Source organism: Sycon ciliatum, chromosome 10 (genome assembly GCF_964019385.1).
Source record: "Sycon ciliatum chromosome 10, ocSycCili1.1, whole genome shotgun sequence".
In the NCBI taxonomy this organism is placed as follows: domain Eukaryota; kingdom Metazoa; phylum Porifera; class Calcarea; order Leucosolenida; family Sycettidae; genus Sycon; species Sycon ciliatum.
In genome coordinates, this window is record NC_088652.1 from 14209767 (window position 1) to 14230746 (window position 20980).

Genomic DNA, 20980 nt, shown 5'->3' on the forward strand with positions numbered 1-20980 from the left:
CACACGTAAAGTACCCACGGATTACGTGGGACTAAACCTCCCTATTATGTGTAGCTGCGTGCTTGTGACCAGCGCTGCGCCAGGTGGTACACGACCCGCGCGCGCGCGGTTCACGATCTAAACCGGCACTTGGCTGGAGTCGAGGCGACGACATGTAGACGAACATCGGAACAAAGCATGAGTACTCGTACATGTACTTACATATTTTGGCTGCTCGCTCTTCCTTTGACCACTTCGTAATTTTCTTTTGTTTCGAGTTCGCACTGTTCCCCTGTCAGAAACTGTTTTCAGTCGTGCTCCCCGTTCTGTTGTTTGGGATCATTTTACCAAATCCGAGGATGAGAAGTCAGCTACCTGCAGGATTTCCCGCAGCGCAAAACGGCGAGCAACCTCTATGCGCAGCTGAAAACACAACTACGGTAACTTTCAGCATTCTTCTGTCGTCTCTGGGAGTGCAGTTATTTCTACGGCATCTACGGCCCACCGTAGCCCACTGTAGGTGATGGTTACCCCACCAAGATCCTGCTCCGGCAGTGATCCCTGTCTTGGCTCCACCAAGATCCTGCTCCGGCAGTGACCTCTCTCTGACCTCTCTCTTGGCTCCGCCAAGATCCTGCTCCGGCAGTGTCTATGACTTTAACCCTGCTCACGGCTGCTTCGGTACGAGGCTTGCTGGCCACAATGGGCCATGCTCATTTCCGGCTACTCAGGGCTCTCGTTCTTCGTCCCTCGGACGTGACTATCCTCTTGGCTCCGCCAAGATCCTGCTCTCTCTGTAGCCTCTCACTTCGCTGGCCAGCACCCTCCTAACCGCAAGCTGCTGTGTGTTGTAGTTAATGTAGCATTATAGTAATAATGCAGATTAATGGGTGCACGCGGCTGCTTCGTGCTACCACTCAAACTATGCTGCTATGATTGCTGGTGCTTTACTGCATGCTCATGCTTTGCTGCTGGCTACAGTCACGTGCGCTGTACATCACGGTATCCATGTTGGTCACACGCCTTGGTGCATGCTCACATGGTACTCTATGCGTCGTGGCATTCTATGTGTCATACAACGTGTCACTCAACGCGACATTCATTCATGCGCGACGCTCAACGTGGGCGGCATGCGTTGTGGGCACTCAACGTGTCATGCTAAAGTTTGGGCGTTCATGCGTGTCGCTCGCCTCCAATGTGGAAAGCGTGTGGCAGAATCTGCCCACATCCGAGATCGGCTCAAACATGGATCAATGCGAAACAAGCAATGGTGGTCACTCCTGAAGCAAGCTCCAGGCTCTGGCCGCAGCTCGTCTATCCCTGTCCTACGCAATACCCAGGGCAGAGAATATGTCACCAACCAGGAAAAGGCTACTTGCTTTGGAGAATTCTTTGCGAGCAAATGCAGTCTGTGTGATCAAGATCTACAGCACTCCGACCTTCCTGACCTTCGTCCTAGGTGTACATCTGCCCTGACAACTGTCCGATTTCGGGAAGCGACAGTCCAGCGCCAGCTCCGCCAGCTGGATCCAACCAAGGCTACCGGACCCGATTGCATTCCTGCCAGATTTCTGAAGCTGTGCTCAAAGGTTTTGGCTGCACCAATTTCCAAGCTGTTCTCACTCTGTTTTCGGTGCCATGTCCAGCCCTCGCTCTGGAAAGTAGCCCGTGTGGTCCCGATACACAATAATCAATCTCATTCTGCTGCTAAGAACTACCGACCTGTGTCCTTGTTATCTGTTGTCTCCAAAGTCATGGAGAAGATTGTCAACACTGCCATAATCAATCATCTTGAGCATGAAAAGGCCCTGTCCATCCACCAGTACGGATTCCGGCAGGGGCTCAGCACATCTGACCTTCTCACGTCTCTCAACCACTCCTGGGTCTCTGAAGCCAACCGTGGTGGCGCAGTCCGCGTGCTGGCTATAGACATAGCAGGAGCATTCGACAAAGTTTCACACCGAGTGTGGGTGTGTCTGCGGTGTACGCAGAGGCCAGCTAGCTGGTAAAAAGTGTTATTTTTCGTTGGCTGAGCGTAGCGAATAAAACGAAAAATGTATTTTTTGCCAGCATTTTCACCATAGTTACGGCACCAGGATTGCGTCAGCTGTTTTTTTTTGTCAGTGTTCTCAAACTTTTCTCTTCATCGTGGTCTTTCTCTTTTCGTTGTAGTTTACCACCCGCCCTCCCGTTTATTCTCACTTCGGGATAGGTCCTGCAGGCTACGTTTGGTTCGTTTATCTTATGGGGTTATTCTAACCGGTTTTTCCTCAGGGATGTGCCTCCGCCGGGGTCCTGAGGTTTTTTCCGCCAGCTTCTGGCTGGTAAATTATCCGGCGGCCCTATTCGCCACAGTGGTTCACTTCTTGCATCATGTTGGTCTGGTACATACGTGTACATGTATATGCGTGAGGTGGCATGCCCTTAACCTTCTTCATGCTCATCTATACACTACGCTCTTCCATCTTCCACCGTGAGTGAACAAAAACCACACTACTACACACAACTATCATCGTGAGTGAACAAATACCACACTACTACTGTGATCTGTATCTTTCTGTTGTGTGTGGGTGTGTCTGCGGTGTACGCAGAGGCCAGCTAGCTGGCAAACAAACGCTCTGTTTTCGTGGTGTTGAGCACCGTCAGCACACTGGGTACATCCTCCGGTGACTTATGTACGTAACATTATCTGATCCTACTACTACGTAGTACAGTCATGTGCATGACATCTTCTTGTACACGTTTTTTATTCCTTTTATGTATTTATTTATTTGGAATCGCATTATCGAAATAGACAGCATAATCGAAGTCGCTTCGTTGTAAGGGGGATTCAAAGAAGCTTTTTTTGCTATGCGATTGGCGATGCGACGCGATTTGCGACGGAGACGTGCGATGCGAACTCACGAAATACCATTCACAGGCGAAGTCCCCGAAGCGATGATACCTTGCTGATTTGGCGCGAAGTTCAATGCAGGCAGGTACGCCACCATGGTATTCACGCGGTTGGGTACAACTTGTACAAATTTTCGGGCAACTCTTGAATCTTTGTACAACTTTGCTGTAGAAAAGGTCAAAATCGTACGCCAAATCGTTTGTCGCATCGCAAAAGTTGAGCCGAGCTCAACTTCTGCGATGGCCCAGTTGCGGCAGTTAAATGGGCTGCGAGTTGGCTGCGATTTGGGGATTTCCCAGTTTTGCAACCGTCGCATCGTGTGTCACAACGCAAAATGCTTCTGTGAATCCTGCTTTATGATCAATTATACGGATAACCGATATAATCGTTTCAGCCCTAATATATACATGTACACACAAACATGCACATACACCCCCTCCCCCTCCCCCTCCCCCTCCCCCAACACATACACACCGTGTACCATGTGTACTCCCGTCACAAAAGAAGTACGCAAACGATAGCAACGATAGTGGACAAGATCTGAATGAGACAGATCAAGACTAGTGCCAGATATCTGCCTACAGTCAATTCAGAAATAAATGATATCCTAGCTTCTGGCCATAAATGGGTCAAATTTTAAGTTTCCGTCTTATTTATTTAGGCAGTCCCCCATGGAATTCTCTTCCAATTGTGCTTTTGAAGTCTAGTTTTCCAAAGAGTTAGCCATAACAAGAAAAGGATTTCGGCCAGGTTTTGCCCCCAAAGCACTGAATTGGGGAAAAACCATGAAAATGCAGGCCGTTCACTCCACTTGCATAACAGTACATTTCCGGTTCGAAACCCAGTTGAGGTACCTTTTTTGGACCCTTTTTCAAGTTTCGAATATCGCGGCATTGCACAGTGTACCACAAAATCGCCAAATACGGGAGCTCTCCAGAGCCAGCGCTCAACTTTTTCCGAATGGACTGTAGTCAATACAACCTGTGAAGTTATGAGAATCGACCACCAATGCACACGTGGTCTGCACAACACGAAGTACATCAGCATAGAACGACTAAGACAGTTGGTTTTCCTTGCTGTATGCACACACGCACTCACGCACGCACGCATGCACGCCCCCCCCCCCCCCACACACACACACAAACACACATACACCAGGAAATATATTTACATCACTTTAGTATGTAGGGAGGGCCCTTGTATGAACCCAAGAGAGATTGGTGTGCCATGGTCTGCTCTACTGGCCGATGGTGGAATCCGTAAGGTTAATGTCTGTTGCTCTGGCCTGGCGCGAGTGACTAGATGTTATTTGTTGCATATATTGCTCAAACCGTGTTCTGGAAAAAATGCTTAAGGGGTATCAACGATAGACATTGCTCAACTTACATTGTTCTTTGCAGAGATTGTATCGGGTTGGAGATCTAGTAGATACTTGACAAGTTCCAGATGCCCTTTAAAGGCAGCGCCATGAACAGGAAGGTTACCGTTCTGTGTACAGGTAACACACATAACCAGACATTTCTATACGTTATCTATCAGAAAAGTACTTATATTGGGTATAATGCACAATCCACTACAAAGTGAGGCAGTCTCACGCACAACATTGTGATAAGTCAATTGACAAACGGTTTACAAACTAGTGCTGGAAAACCCCAATACATGCTTTAGTGCTGGGTACGAGATTGATTAGTTTGCATTCTTTTTGAGCCAAAGTAATATTGTAATATTCCTCTCGTGGGTTGAGGGGCATATGATGGGCGCAAGTATACAATACTAAGAACTCTTTTGAATCATGTGTGGACATCTCTGCTCACACAGAAACACTCCTGTTGATGGGTGTTGAATTGATGATGAGTGTGTCCATGAGGTCACATCAGAAATGATTGAGACCAATGTTTATTTGAACTGGTGTGGTGAGCCAATATAGTTATGATGAAGAATGGAAAAGCTAGGTGTCAGGTCGCCGAATGCCTCAGTACTCCTTGTCAGTTTTGTGCCATTTTGTCGCATTCGCTGACTGTATAATATCTGGTTACGTTGGTGGATAGTTTGCCATAACTCGTAACATTTTGTCCTTTTCCTTTCTTAATCATAACCAATGTTTATGTGAACCAAATGCACAATGGAGGTGCTTTGTGCAGCTATCAGTGCCGGCCAGGAAAGTCACCAATATTCACAGGTACTTTTGGAGTATATCAATCGGTGGGGTTGCTGTTTCGGCCTGATACTCCCCAGCAATTGACATATAGCTAGCACAGTAGTCTTGATTGGCAAGAAGAGTGCTGTAGGAGTAACTGACTACAGCAAGGAGAGTCAATGATGGAGATTGCTTAACTTACATAGCCAATCACAGAGATCGTTTCGGGTTGGAGATCTAGTAGATACTTGACGATTTCCAGATGCCCATTTGCGGCAGCGCAATAAACAGGAAGACTACCGCCCTGTGTAAAGGTAGCACACATGACCAGACATTCTAATGCGTTATCCATCAGAAAAGTATTTATATAGGGTATAGTGCACAATCCACCACGAAGTGAGGCAGTCTCACGCACAACATTGTGATAAGTCAATTGACAAACTGTTTACAAACTAAAGCTGGAAAACCCCAATACATGCTTTAGTGCTGGGTGCGAGATTGATTAGTTTGCATTCTTTTTGAGCCAAAGTAATGTTGCAATATTCCTCTTGTGGGTTGAGGGGCATATGATGGCCGCAAGTATACAATACTAAGAACTCTTTCGAATCATTTATGGACATCTCTGCACACACCAAAACATTCCTGTTCACGGGTGTTGAATTGATGATGCGGCCCTTGACGCCCTCAAAGTTGTACAAGTGCTAGTGTGCCACATGAACTGTGCATGTGCTGTACTCATACGCATGCATGCTTACACCAAAGTGTAAAAAAACGCACCAAACAAAGAGAAGAGTAACATCAAGATTATAACCCCCCAAGAGTGTGCACCTCTGCATATGTGGTCTCCGACAGCGAAAACTCACATCACGTGTCTCAGATATCTTCGTACTACATGCAAACGAAGGATAGCGTGTGCGAAATCCGAATATCTGCCATGGTCATGCTGGGGATTTGCATACGCGTAGTGAGTTTCTGTCAGAGAGTGCTTTTTTATTACTCCACTGCTCGCTAAAAACGGGCTGGAAACGTACCACTGAGACACTGCATAACGTGATGTGAGTTTTCGCCGTCGGCGTACCCCATAGAAAGGGTATCAAGAGTTGCACACTCTTGGGGGGTTATATACTCTTGGTAACATTCATTTCAGTTGAGGACAAGTAAAGAAGACGGAGATCGTTTCGAAACAGTTTATTTCAGACACAGAGTAGAAGGGCTTCAATATTTCGTGTGGCCACCGTTTGCTTCGATTAGGGCTTCAACACGACGTGGCAGTGACTCCACGCATGGGGAAACCGTGTAAGGAGCCAACGAGTCCCACTCCAGGTGCAGTGCCTGCACAAGCTGGTCAGAATTCTCGCAGCGAGGTGGAATTATTCTCTTCTTGAGAAGAGCCCACAGATTCTCAATTGGATTCATGTCCGGGAGGTTGAAACAGGATGTTGGGTACTCCGCTATCGAGAAGATCCTGCTGTGCTTGAGCTGACGTGTGGGAGGTAGCATTGTGATCAAAGCATAGCCGCTGGGGCAACACCATATTTTCACTGCCAGGAAAGCTCCCACTCCCTTTTCTCCGCTTTCCAGCGCACTTCGCCATCCTTCGACTGGAGAATTACGTCATGCCCATCATGCTTCACGCTGACATGAGGCGACGGGTGCGCATCGCTAGCAGACGCGACAACATCAGGCTTGGCGGATCCAAACCGGATTCCACTGGTCCTGGGTTTCGGCACCATACGCTGTAAGGGGATTACTGGCTGTGCATTAGTCTATCCTCTACCATGGCACACTAACCAGAAGAAAACAAGTCTTCAATTACAGATAGGAATACAGTTCGTGAGAGAGAGTAAAACTACAAGTATCGGTAAAACATCGTCCAATTTGAACTTTGACTTTGGACAACAAGTGCACTTGAGACGATAAAACTTGGTATGAAGGAAGGTAAAGTACAGAATGACAACTGGCCAAGTGGAATTTATTGTCCAAGGAAGGGTTCATACGTTATTGGTCCTCCTTGTCGCTGCTCCCGGCGCTGGTGACAAATATTTTTTTTCGCAAGCTCATCTCTCTTCCTCTCCGCTGCCTGACTATTTTCTAAAGGGAAGTCGACCGTGACGATCGCCTTCTCTATAGGACTACGCGTCGGCAGCACGACTGCCTGTGTGGTTCAAATCAGTCGCCGTTCTTTGCAAGATTTATTTTGAACGACGATGACTCGTACAGTACTTGCAAATCTCCACGATTCGCTGGATACTCCGAGTGTTGCACTGGAGGCGAGGGAACTGCGATGTCAGCTTGGCGAGCGATCTCTGAGGTGAGTGATCTCGGCCTTTTTGCAAATGGAACTGATTCCGAGTAGCCGATTACTTTCTTGTGCGACGAGCTGCTCTTGCCTGCCCAGTGTGACAAGATAATCTATAATTATTGATGCGGCGCTGTACCAATCAGAATCACGAACCTGTCACTCTCGAAATCTAGCTAGACCTTTCAGATACTAGTAAACTAACCTACTAACCAAAATTGGGATGAAATGGGCTGCCAAGTGAGCATTGGCCACATAATAACAAAGCTGAAAGATAAGCGACAATATTGCTGACGCGGACCAAGTATAATCGTTTCAGCCCTAATATAATTATACATGTACACACAAACATGCACATACACCCCCCCCCCCCCCGCTACACACACACACACACACACACACACACACACACACACACACACACACATGTACACGCATACACACCGTGTACCATGTATACGCCCGTTACAAGAGAAGCACGCAAATCTGCGAAATGTACTGGAGGTGCACCCACAGATTTTCTCTTATAGCAACGATAGCGGACAAGATCTGAATGAGACAGATCAAGACTAGTGCCAGATAACTGCCTAATCCATACAACCTGTGAAGCCATGAGAATCGACCACCAATGCACACGTGGTCTGCACAACGCTAAGGACATCAGCATAGAACAGCTAAGACGGTTGCCTATCCTTGCTGTATGCACACGCGCACTCACGCACGCACCCCCCCCCCCAAACACACACACACAAACACACATACACCAGGAAATATATTTACGCCACTTTAGAATGTAGGGACGGCCATTGTATGGACCCAAGAGTGAATGGTGTGCCATGGTCTGCTCTACTGGCAGATGGTGGAATCCGTAAGGTTAAGTTCTGTTGCTCTGGCCTGGCGCGAGTGACTAGATGCTACTTGTTGTGATCGAATATATTGCTCAAACCATGTTCTGGAAAAAAATTCTTAAGGAGAATCAAGGATAGAGATTGCTCAACTTACATTGCACTTTACAGAGATCGTGTCGGGTTGGAGGTCTAGTAGATACTTGACTACTTCCAGATGTCCATTCCTGGCAGAGTCATGAACAGGAAGATCACCGGTCTGTGTACAGGTAACACACATGACAAGACATTCCTGTGCGTTATCCATCAGAAAAGTATCTATATTGGATATAAATGTGTTAGGCACCTTCTCCCGTACAACCTTTTCCAAGCTCGTCTGCATGCACCCCATACTACGTCGCAGTCACCTTTTGTTCCGTTGGCCTGGGTAGCTACTTGTGCGCCTATATTTGTCATAGCTACCCAGGCCCTTTACCTTCGCGTTCACACTTGATCTCTAGCTCTTGTCTCTCTCTTCCGGATATCTCAGTCGGTAGAGCATGGGATCCCATGCACAGTCGTCCTCAACCGCCATTCGTCTCGTCCTCAGTAAAACTCGTCTCGCCTATGTCAACCTGGTCTCGTCCATGTCAACCTGGTCTCTTCAATGTCAATCTCGTCTCGTCCAAGTCATGCAGGTCAGCTATTTTCTTCATTTCTCTCTTTCTTTTCATCTGTCCATCGTCGTCAAATTTATTTTCGGTTTAATTTATTTTTCAATTTTTGTAGTGTGAGTGCGCGCGCGGGTGTCCTTCGTCAATATTAGGCGTCCGATGGTGAGCCACGCTCCTTTATTCATGTCGCATTAATTGGCAGAAGAGTAACTATGCTGTATAGCTATGCGAATCAGAAGGCAATGTTCTTTGCTTTTAGTTTTTTATGTTTGCCAATTTTTTTGTGGAGGGGTATTTGGCCCGTCGTTGGCAATGTCTACGCTACCATGAGTGATTTGTAAATACTTTAGAGTACAGGAACATCATAACTGTAGTATATAATTAGTATAACATTTTTGTGACACCCGTGTGTTGTGTGTGTGTGTGTGTGTGTGTGTGTGTGTGTGTGTGGGTGCTGTGTGTGTGTGTGTGTGTGTGTGTGTGTGTGCTTTTTTTCTCTACTTCCTCAGCCATTTTTTTCTATTTTTCTCGTCGTCGTATTATTTCCCGCGAGGTCGGGGTTCTTTTCTTTGCGCAGGGGAGGTATATTAGGTACCTCCTCCCGTACAACCTTTTCCAGGCAGGCCTGCATGCACCCCATACTACGTCGTACTCACCTTTTGTCTCCTTTTCTCACCTTTTTTTCTGTTGGCCTGGGTAGCTACTTGCGCGCCCATATTCTCCATACCGACCCAGGCCCTTTATCTTGCCGTTCACACTTGATCTCTAGCTCTTGTCTCTCTCTGCCACAATGTAGTCGTTTCGTTCGTCTTGGTCTCTGTCTCTTCGTCTCCCAAATAAATATTGTCCCATCTAACTGTTCCTGTTGTCCATCGTTGTCTCTGGAGAATATGCCGTCGTCCTTTTCGTACTCCACAAATGTAGTGCCAAACTCACTATGAAGACTTCATAGTGAGTTGGGCAATACATTTGTGGAGTACGAAAAGGACGACGATATGAGTTATTCTCATGTACATACACACTACTCTGATAAGTCAATTGACAAACTGTTTGCCAGGTTAAGGTTGAAAACCCCAATACATGTCTCACTGCCAGGCAAGAAATTGGTCAGTAGAATATGCTTGCCTGGAACTGATGGCCCACATTTTGTCTTTCCCAGGCCACGATGCAAGGTTGATGCCAAGTTAGGTTCTACGCCTGCATCGGTTGGTAGCATTTGTACACACCTCCGCTTTTATAACTGTTGTGATGATCTGATTGTTACTAGTAGGGGTGAAAGTTGGCACTGAGATCCCGAGTTTGAATACTATGATTTTCTCCGATCGAATTTTGAGTAATCGAGAATTCTTGATATCTTAAAAATCGCACACCAAGGGCCTTTTAAAACCCACATGATACAATCCTGACTGAACCGTTTGGCAGTCTTTTTCTCGAGTGTATTGGTTGGTGGGTCATTTGGGTTCATTCTAATCGTGGACAAATGGTCACCACGCAATCTGCATATCAATATCTGCTGACTGCTGCTGTGAAACTGCAGACTTCTGTGGTAAATCCATGTCCCATGTCCGCGCTGCGTGCTCAGAGCAGTGTCAGAGTAGTATTTGAGTGGCAAGCGTATTGATTGTGACAGGTTGAGTGTAATTGAATGTTACGATTTACTGAATTGCCGTTTGATCTTCGTTCCGCAGCGCTGTAGTATTTCTCTTTTTCCGTTAGTTCTTTCTCTTTTGTCTGTCAGCGCTTACTGTCACCCAGTGCTGGGTGCAAGCACCCCCTGGCAGATTCATATATTGTTCTACTTGATAAATTTATTGTTCTCTCAAACTTATTTCTTCGTTGTGTTCGAACTGTTTTTGAATTACTTTCGTTCTTTCTTGCCATGTGCCAGCTGCCGAAGTGTGCATTCGCAGGAGCGCCATTTTTGAATTATGTCATCATTGATCATGTGATCACGCGCGATTGTTGCTAGCGCTAGCTCCGCGGATCTGGTGGTGGTACGCATGCATACGTGTAGCGTGACTTGCGTGTGATAGTTTTCTTTGATCTGCTGTTTTGCACTGGAATCGCACTTGTACTTTGACCTCTTCACACTTCTCTTTTTGGCAATGCATGTCCTGGACCTCTCTGCAAACATTTCCGCTGATCCCGTGCGGGGTTCTCACGCACCATATACGCGTACGGTGCAGTATGGAATTTTGCACTTGTTTATTTTCTCGTATCCTTTTCTGGTTTCCTAGCACCTTTTCGGGACTGTTCCTCTGGGCAAGAGGTAGCCTTGTCTTGGTGACTTTCTTGTTCATGGTACAGTTTTTCTTTGGTGCTCTTAGAGTTTGCTTCGTCTTTCTTGTATTATTATTAAATCTACACTATCGTCATATGGCCCAACTTCTGCGAAAAAGAGGTTAAGGGTGGAAATAATTTTTAGCAGAAAAAAATTATGTTTTGCAAAAAGGTTGTGTGGCTGCGCGAGTGCAGTGAAGTGGAACCAAAGAGAATATCGATTGTGTGAAGAAGTAGCAGTCATGGCAGGAAGGGTTTCAGCAGTCAGGGAAGTCAAAGGGGTTCCGGTAGAATATTTCCTGCTACTCTTCTAGTCACGACGAAGAGGTTTTGAGCTGATCAAACCCGATTCAATCTCTCCTGCACTCAGGGACGGCGAAATTTCTGCGCTAGCTGCTGCTGCTGCGGAATATGGTGAAGAAATCGTGTCTGGTTAGAGCCGTGATGGCGATAGTGAGGAGAACCTGGACGACGTCGATCCATCTTATCGAAGTACGGAGATACTAGCTGTTTCTGGGCCTCACGCAAAGGGAACATGTGTAGCAGAGCTCATGCGTTCGCAGCAAGTTCACGAAGAAAAAGGCTTGAAGCGCCGTGTGAAAACTGTTTTGAATTGAAGTCCTTGGCGATGACATGCTACTGAATGCCAGGCGAATGAGGGAGCAGATCGAGAGGCCCCCACTCGAGACTTTCCTCGCTGGGCAGCTAGCTGCACGGGATTGTACGGAGTGCCTGGATTTCACTTGCTGGTCAGCACAAAGCAGACACTGCAGCACGCCAGCACACTAATTAAAGCCTGTCTCGTTAGGAAGCCTGTTTTGAATACAAGCCTGGTTTGAAGACAAAACATAATTTGCATATTGCACAGAGGAGCGAGTGACAGAGTTCACTCAGCAGCGATCTGTGGCCGTGGCCAAATCCGTCAAGGTCCACGGAAGACGGGAAAGTCTCCGTCACTGCTGCGAACTTCTGGCCACGACCGCTTTACGCTCGAGCCTGGTGACACCACAAACGGCCGCAGTGTGACAGCTCATCTGGCGCCGGGAATGTGGGCAGCAGAGGCGATAGGGACAGTGAGGAAGAGGCTGCCTCAGCTGGAGCGATTCAGCCACACAAACACCAATGAAAACCAGCTGCGCAAGGACATACCCGGTAATGAAGCTCCTGCTGACAAATGCTTTTGGGCTGCTGTCAAAGTTTGGAGCCTTCCAGCATGCTGTTGAACGGAGCAGATCTGACATCGCCATCGTAACAGAGACTAAATTCACCCCGAAGAAAGCCTCACTATCTGACTCCTCCATGCCGGGCTTCCACCCACCCCTCCGACTTGACCGATCTGCTCAAGGTGGCGGAGTTGCAGTCTGGGTCCGGGACTCCCTCTCCTTTGACCATCTGAGTGACATCAACTACCATGGCCATGAGGTCATCTGGCTTTGCCTGCACCTGGTCAATGGCCAGAAAGTAGTTGCATGTGCAATGTACCGACCCGGGTCGTGCCCTGAACAAGATCTTTCTCTGCTTGAGTATCTTGACTCAGTCATGGATCAAGCTCAATCCCTCGGGAACAGCGTTGTGATAGCCGGAGATTTAAATGTTCATAATGAAAGCTGGATATGCAGCACGAAGACTACACCAGCTGGTGAATACATGGAAAAACTCTCTGCGTTTCACGGGCTCCACCAGCACGTTACTCAACCAACACGTGGTGAGAACACCCTGGACTTCACACTCAAGTACTTCTCGGAGACCTCAGTGGTGGTAAATATACTGGACCTTATTGGAGCATCAGACCATGCCACCGTTGTGGCCACTTTTGATGCCACCCCACTCCGCGAACCACCGACTAAACGGCGCGTTTGGAGGTATGCTCAGGCAGACTGGGGCCGGCTTCGGCACTTCTACTCAACAGCAAACTGGGATATATCAGAAGACCCCGAGGCGTCCTGCAGATCAGTAACCGCTGCTGTCATGGAAGGCATGAATCGCTTCATCCCACACAAAGAACTTTCGACGAAACCAACAGATCCATCCTGGTGGACGCCGGAATGCTCAGCCGCTACCCAGGCAAAGAAGAATGCATGGAACCGTCTCAGGAGACACCCCACCTGCCACCAGCAACTCATTGACTACAATGCCAAAGTCCGAGCCTCTGCCAATTGCCTTCGTTTCGCAAAGCAGGCAGAATCTGCCCGCATCCGAGATCGGCTCAAACATGGATCAATGCGAAACAAGCAATGGTGGTCACTCCTGAAGCAAGCTGCAGGCTCTGGCCGCAGCTCGTCTATCCCTGTCCTACGCAATACCCAGGGCAGAGAACATGTCACCAACCAGGAAAAGGCTACTTGCTTTGGAGAATTCTTTGCGAGCAAATGCAGTCTGTGTGATCAAGATCTACAGCACTCCGACCTTCCTGACCTTCGTCCTAGGTGTACATCTGCCCTGACAACTGTCCGATTTCGGGAAGCGACAGTCCAGCGCCAGCTCCGCCAGCTGGATCCAACCAAGGCTACCGGACCCGATTGCATTCCTGCCAGATTTCTGAAGCAGTGCTCAAAGGTTTTGGCTGCACCAATTTCCAAGCTGTTCTCACTCTGTTTTCGGTGCCATGTCCAGCCCTCTCTCTGGAAAGTAGCCCGTGTGGTCCCGATACACAAGAATCAATCTCATTCTGCTGTTAAGAACTACCGACCTGTGTCCTTGTTATCTGTGGTCTCCAAAGTCATGGAGAAGATTGTCAACACTGCCATAATCAATCATCTTGAGCATGAAAAGGCCCTGTCCATCCACCAGTACGGATTCCGGCAGGGGCGCAGCACATCTGACCTTCTCACGTCTCTCAACCACTCCTGGGTCTCTGAAGCTAACCGTGGTGGCGCAGTCCGCGTGCTGGCTATAGACATAGCAGGAGCATTCGACAAAGTTTCACACCGAGGCGTGCTCCACAAGGCTGCGTCATACGGCATCACTGGTCCCCTCCGGCTGTCTGACTACCTGTATGACAGTAAGTTGCAGGCAGTAGTCGGCGGAGCATCTTCAGAACCATACAAGATTGATGCTGGGGTCCCACAAGGGAGCATCCTTGGGCCCACACTGTTTTTGCTGTACGTGAATGACGCCTGCGACGTCCTACCGGAAGGGATCACTCCGGCTGTTTACGCAGATGACACCACGCTTTATGCCCACATCCCAATGCCACATGCTGTGACAGAAGTGTGCCGCAACCTCCAAGCTGGTGTGGATGCACTTGCTGAATGGGGTGCTCAGTGGCACGTCACTTTTAAGCCAACGAAATCACAGGCAATGACTGTGTCCCGCCACCACAGACCCTGGGAGACACCACCCATCAAGTTCAACGGCACAGCGGTCCCGGAATGCTCGCGGCTGAAACTCCTTGGAGTGACGTTTGATGCCCATCTTCCATACTCGGAGCATCTTCGAGGAACTGCAGTGCGTGCCACACAGCGAATTAGTTTCTTCCGGAAGGCGTGCCATTTCCTGGACCCACCCGGCCTGGCCACAGCATGCCGGGGGTTCATTCGGCCCCTAATGGAGTACTGCCCACTTGTATGGATGGGAGCTGCGGCTACCCATCTCTAACAGTAGGGGTGAAACGAATATACCGAACATTCGAATATTCGTTCGTTAGGCCACAGCAAACGAACATTCGTAGTTCTCACGAACATTCGAACTTTGAGAATGTGCGTACGGTACGATAAACCCGTAAAAACATCGCGATCAGTCACGATCGTTTCACACACCGCCTGTAGAATAGGGAGGTTTAGTTCCCACGTAACGGAAACGCGTACGTGGGTGATCCACGTAAAGTGGATGAAGGGCATCCACGTTGCGATGGTGTGTTTAGTCACATGGAACAAACAAAAGCCTGAAGCGAAAGGCCCAAACCTGGTCAAAGACGAAGCTACCCGGGCCTAAGAAGCTCATCGAATATTTTGATTTCGTGCTTCGGAAATTTCTTCAGCTGAGCACCCTCACAGCTCGCAAAATGCGCTCCATTCTGATTTTCACCCACGTTCTGGCGGAACGTGGGTGAGCCTCCATACACGGTATGTCGTGAATCAGAAAACGTCTGTACGTGGGTCACTGAGTATCACGTGGTACACACACGTAAAGTACCCACGGATTACGTGGGACTAAACCTCCCTATTATGTGTAGCTGCGTGCTTGTGACCAGCGCTGCGCCAGGTGGTACACGACCCGCGCGCGCGCGGTTCACGATCTAAACCGGCACTTGGCTGGAGTCGAGGCGACGACATGTAGACGAACATCGGAACAAAGCATGAGTACTCGTACATGTACTTACATATTTTGGCTGCTCGCTCTTCCTTTGACCACTTCGTAATTTTCTTTTGTTTCGAGTTCGCACTGTTCCCCTGTCAGAAACTGTTTTCAGTCGTGCTCCCCGTTCTGTTGTTTGGGATCATTTTACCAAATCCGAGGATGAGAAGTCAGCTACCTGCAGGATTTCCCGCAGCGCAAAACGGCGAGCAACCTCTATGCGCAGCTGAAAACACAACTACGGTAACTTTCAGCATTCTTCTGTCGTCTCTGGGAGTGCAGTTATTTCTACGGCATCAACACTGAACAGGAAGCAAGTTGATGACAAACGTTGCTGTGACGCAACATTCTGGTCCGCAGCAGTACGAGTATGGCGTTGCTCAGTTGGAGGCCATTGTGCCTCAACTTTTGAAAGCATCATAAAAGACGTACTGTAAAGTTAGAAACTTTCGCAAGTGATTAAATTTCGCTACTTTCGCGGCCATTGCGCATTCTGGAGAAGAAAAATCGCTACAAACTGCTCAGTACGTGCATTGCAGACAGCACAACTACAAGATTCAAAAGAGGTAAAAATCCAAAAACAATTCTCATCACAAACCAGCCGCATTCATGAAAACGCAAAATTTGTGCGCCACAAAGGTTTATTGCAATACTGTATTCAAAAATTCCACTATTTTCTTGCCTATGCCGGTTCGTGCGACGAGAATGTTAGAGAATGTTCGTTCGTTCGTTCGTTAACATCAAGAACGTTCGAATACTCAAATTTTGTGTTCGTTTCAGCCCTATTAGTCATATAGATTGATTTTCCGCGCCGAATTTCTGACGCTGCATGCATGTCCCATGCGCCTCAACAGTACTTCACATTTTCCCTTTCCCACGGTATCACCTCAGCTATGCCAGTTTTGTATGTGGAAACCTTATATAATTTGCAGTTTGGTCTATATTTTAATCATTCAACATCTACCTTCAATGATGAGCTATGATTTGCAGGCAAAACGATTTTAAAAGCGAAATCGAAATAGGATTATGATTTGTATTTTCAAAATGTTGCTCATGTTACTGAATTGTTACTACTACTACTAGCTTAATTAACCACCCCTGCATCCAACCCTTGGCATGCTACAACCGACAACCGTTGCAAACTTGGGTGAGAGAATACATACAGTAGATTCAGTATAAAATTGGAAAGAAGATCATCGAAAGAATGAAAAAGGCAGCTGCATCAGCATGCAGCTGCGCATCAAAATCAAATGTAAAGATGGCGACCATGAACGACTGCGACGTGGATAAACTGCAAAACAAACTAGTGCAGCGACACTGACTCGAATGAGTAAAGAAGCGAAGAAGACGAAACGGCAAGGAAAGCGGATCGCTACGATCGCTCAAATGCACTAGCCTAGAGCGTGCATAGCGCATCCAGTCAAACGGTCACGTGATAAGTGCGTACACAAGTCATACGTCATAATAATGCAGTTGACAAAGAAAAGGAAACAAAGCTGAGCGCGAGGCAAACAAATCTGCAGAGCGCGAAAATATAAACACATCGAACGAAGGATTTGTTTGAGAACAAAATGCACAGGCAGACAAAGAAGAAACAGTTCGAAGCTAGAATCAATGTCCGTGTTTCTTAGAATCAATCATGGAGACAGCTAACTAAGAGTAACTACCTCTGTCACGCAAGACCGGACCTAAACACCTACGAAGTAAGAATTGATGTGTTACGAGAAATACGTGTAGTGAAATAAATTGGTGTGCATTGCATCGTGACACAACTTGCCAAGCTGCATGTACGTGACTGTAAATGTACAAACAACATGCAACGTCGTAGTAAGCACAATCGTAACTCGTGAATTCCGTGTTGTTGACTCAAGGCAAGCAGTACCTCGTGTACACGTTGACAACGACGAACGAATTGATTAGACTCTGATAATAAATACTAATAATATGAAAGAACAACAAAACGTAAATGTCACCTACGATTACACAACACCTCTCCCCCAGGTGAATTTACAAGGAGAGGCGAACAGGGGGGCGAATCGAAGCACGATCGCGCAACCCATAACCATGCTGAACGACAGGAATAGGCCAATCTAGACTGACTAGCGATTCCTCCTCCTCGGGCAACTCAGCAACAACAGGAGCTGGAACAGCAGGCTCACGAACGGGAACAGACTTCAACAGGGCGACATTGACAATCTTGTCTCGACGACCAGGCTTCGAAATACTAACAGTGGAGGGTGAAACAACAGACTGTACAACCCAACCGTCCTCGAAAGCAGACTGACGTTTCTGGTGACGGTCAGGACGCAACAACAGGACACAATCACCAACCTGGTAAGGGCACGGTTGGACGGGCTCGATAAAGTCTGTTCGGGACAAAGCATCATCCACCAAATCTCGAATGCGTGCTGAACGAGCAGACAGGGTATCCACCCAATGACTCGCCGAGTACAGCAATGGCTCGGATGCAATTAACAGATGAGGTGGCTGCCAACCAACCATAGCTTGCATGGGCGACAGACCAGTTGCACTATGGGGGCGATTACGGTAGCAGTACAAGAGCATATCAAGGTCCAACAGCCAATCACCAGTGGACGAATCTAAAACCTTGCGCATCAGCCCGAGCACAGTGCGATTCATGCGCTCCGCAGACCCTTGTGATTGCGGGTGACGCACAGCACCAGTACGAACAGTAACACCCATAACCGAAAACAGGGAAGACACAACGGCATTGCAAAATTCCGTACCATTATCCGTACGAACACAATCTGGTGCACCCCAGACCTGACACATCCGCACAAAAGCAGCAGCAACAGAAGCAGCATCATGGCGCTGTAGCGGAGCAATTTCAACCCACTTGGTGAAAGTGTCAACACACACCAAGACACAATGAAAGGGGGAACCATTACTCGAGCCAAGCTCTAGAACATCTAACACCACCTCACCCCATGGGCGACCAGAAATAGCATGACGCGAAGCAGCAACAGACGGACCACGACGAGGGTTAGCAGCACTGCATTGCAAACACTGAGACACAAAACTCTGACACACAGACGCAAGACCAGGAAAGAAGCAGCACTGACGCAACATATAGTACATCTTCTCCCAAGAGCCATGACCAGACACTTCATGAGCATTAGAAACCACAGCAGAGACTAACGCAGCAGGCACAACAGGAACTATCACAATGCCATCAACAGGCGATTTGACAGACCGATACAATACACCATCATCAAGCAACAACTGCGTACGAACATTACGGTACTCACTGGGTAGTGGCTGATCATGTTGAAGGCCACTGATGACGGACTGTAGCGTAGCGTCATCGGCCTGAGCTGCGGTAATGTCGGTCAAACGAAGTGCACACGGCAGGTGGACACTTGGCGCAGCGGCGACACACTCATCCGGATCAGCAGCAGGCGGCGGCTCAGGAACATCAGGCGGCTGCTCAGCACGCTGCAACAACGACTTGGCACGCTGATTCCACAGGTCCGGAACACGGGTGAGAACGTCGGCACGGTTCTCTGCACTGGGCACCCACTCGATTCGTGCACGTAAACCAGTTACATCGAGTAGATCAGCAAGGACCTGGAGACGCCGTTGAATGAGAACATCATTCAACCCCTTAGTCCGCACTCGCTGGGCATTGGTGAACACTTGGTCCAACCAGGCAGCGACTGTCTTGGAGTCGGTTTTGACCAGCAAATCCCGCACATTCCATGACACTGCAAGCTTGACGCCCTTGATGGCCGCGTCCAACTCAGCCACGTTGATGTGGCGACGATCGCTGACTTGGCGCATCCACGTGCCATCTTCAACCACGTCACCCCCGATCTCCAACGACGCACCGAGGGCAAGGTCCGAAGCATCGCACCACACAGTAGCAGAACTGGTCAGATCCGCATGCCATACACCATGCACCGGATCATGATTGTGGAGCCTTTGCTGCAGGTCAACACATATCTGCAGCAACTCAGGTGACACCGTGTCGTCCCAGCCGCAACTCTCTAGGCACGCCAAACGTTTCGCCATACTGCACGCGGGCCGCAGCCAACCAACGACGGGGTAATGGCTGGTGAGACGCCCACACCACTGAAACACCTTGCGCTTGGTGAGTGGCTCATCAAACGCTGTCTTGACTCCGTCACGGCGGCGCCACTCAGTACGGCCATCTGGCGGCGTTGACAACTGCAAGCCGAGAACACGAGAGGTGGGCATTGGTTCCGCCGGCTTGGTCTCCAGCCCATAGCTAGCCAGGCGCGCAGTCACCGTCTCTGTCAGGGCAACAGGTACACGAACGTCGTCAATATAGTTGTCGACGTCATCAAACTCTCGAGTCACCCAGCGCACAATGATGTCCATAAATTTCGGCGCAATGTTCAGGCCGAATCCCATCCGCGTCATGACGTAAGAGCGACCTCGCCATACCACGACCTGGTAGCGCAGCAGATCAGGGTGAACACGAACTTGAAGGTATGCCTTCTTCAGATCAACCAGGACATAACCATCAGGGCCCTTGACGCGCCACGACCGCAGCGTCTCGGCACATGCTGGGGCGTCTAGACCAGGACTTGAGATCAGTCGTTCGTTCAGTAGCCGGTAGTCCAGACACGGACGGACAGGTGTGCTGGCCTTGTGCGGCTGGCTGACTGCCAACAACGGCAAGACGCATTCCGGAGCACCATGAACAGCCTCGTCGTGAGGCACCATCCACCCAGCATCGATCCAGCCCTGGATCTCTGCACCAAACTTGCGCTCTTCTTCGTCTGTCAGTTTGGAGCGGGAATACTCACCGATCCCGTGGCCGACTGGTGCATGCGGTGGCTTGCCATCTCGCCATTGCCAGTTGAGGGTCCAGCAACGCTGCGTGGCGTCCCAACGTACTGACCCATCGTCGGACGTCAGGATGATGTCGTCCCCGTCGGTCTGACAGCTGACATGCCGCAGTGGAACGTCGGCCACACTAGCTGTCACGTCGGCATGCTGGCCGAGCGTCACGCAGCACAAGCTGCCATCGTCATCGTAGCGCAGGTGCAGACCCCCACACTGCGCAATAGTGTCAGACCCGAGCAGAACATCAGTGCCGACCACAGACAGACTTGGAACGACGAGAACCTCCATGGCGACAGCGGGGATACTGACACAATCATCTTCCCGGACGAACTTCAACAGCGCACTGCCCAGGATACGCAAGGGTTGGCCATCCAGCGCCACCACTGGTTGGCCCGTGTGGGCCGTCACAGGAGTCCCGAGCTGGTCGACAAGTGCTGACGTCACCAACGTCCGGGTAGAACCAGTGTCTATGACGGACCGCACACGGACTCCCGATGCAGTGTCACAGGACACATCAACAAAGACCTTTGGCAATCCCGGCCGTGCCAAATTCGCCATGCACAGGCACCTGTCAGACTGCACTGGCTCTGCAGCTGCTGCCGAGGACTGTGCCAAAGAGGCGAGGAACTTGCGGCGCAACCGACAGTCCCTCTTCATGTGGCCCTCTTGATCGCAAAAGAAGCACATAAGCGGTCTCTGCTCCTTGGGCGGAGGGCGTGGCTTCTCATTGCCCCTCTGCTGCCGTCCGCCCTTCTGGTACCGGCG

General features: G+C 49.0%; 1 protein-coding gene across 1 annotated transcript in view; it reads right to left on the reverse strand.

Annotated features, from left to right (window-relative positions):
• The window catches only part of LOC135826673 (ankyrin repeat domain-containing protein 50-like), a 111551-nt gene that overhangs the window by 27479 nt on the left and 63092 nt on the right, over positions 1-20980 (reverse strand). Inside the window, exons 7-9 of the mRNA XM_065339274.1 lie at positions 8311-8412; positions 5212-5313; positions 4259-4360 (exon numbers count right to left, since the gene is read on the reverse strand). Of these exons, the coding sequence (XP_065195346.1) occupies positions 4259-4360; positions 5212-5313; positions 8311-8412 (306 nt within the window). The remainder of the gene's footprint in view (positions 1-4258; positions 4361-5211; positions 5314-8310; positions 8413-20980) is intronic.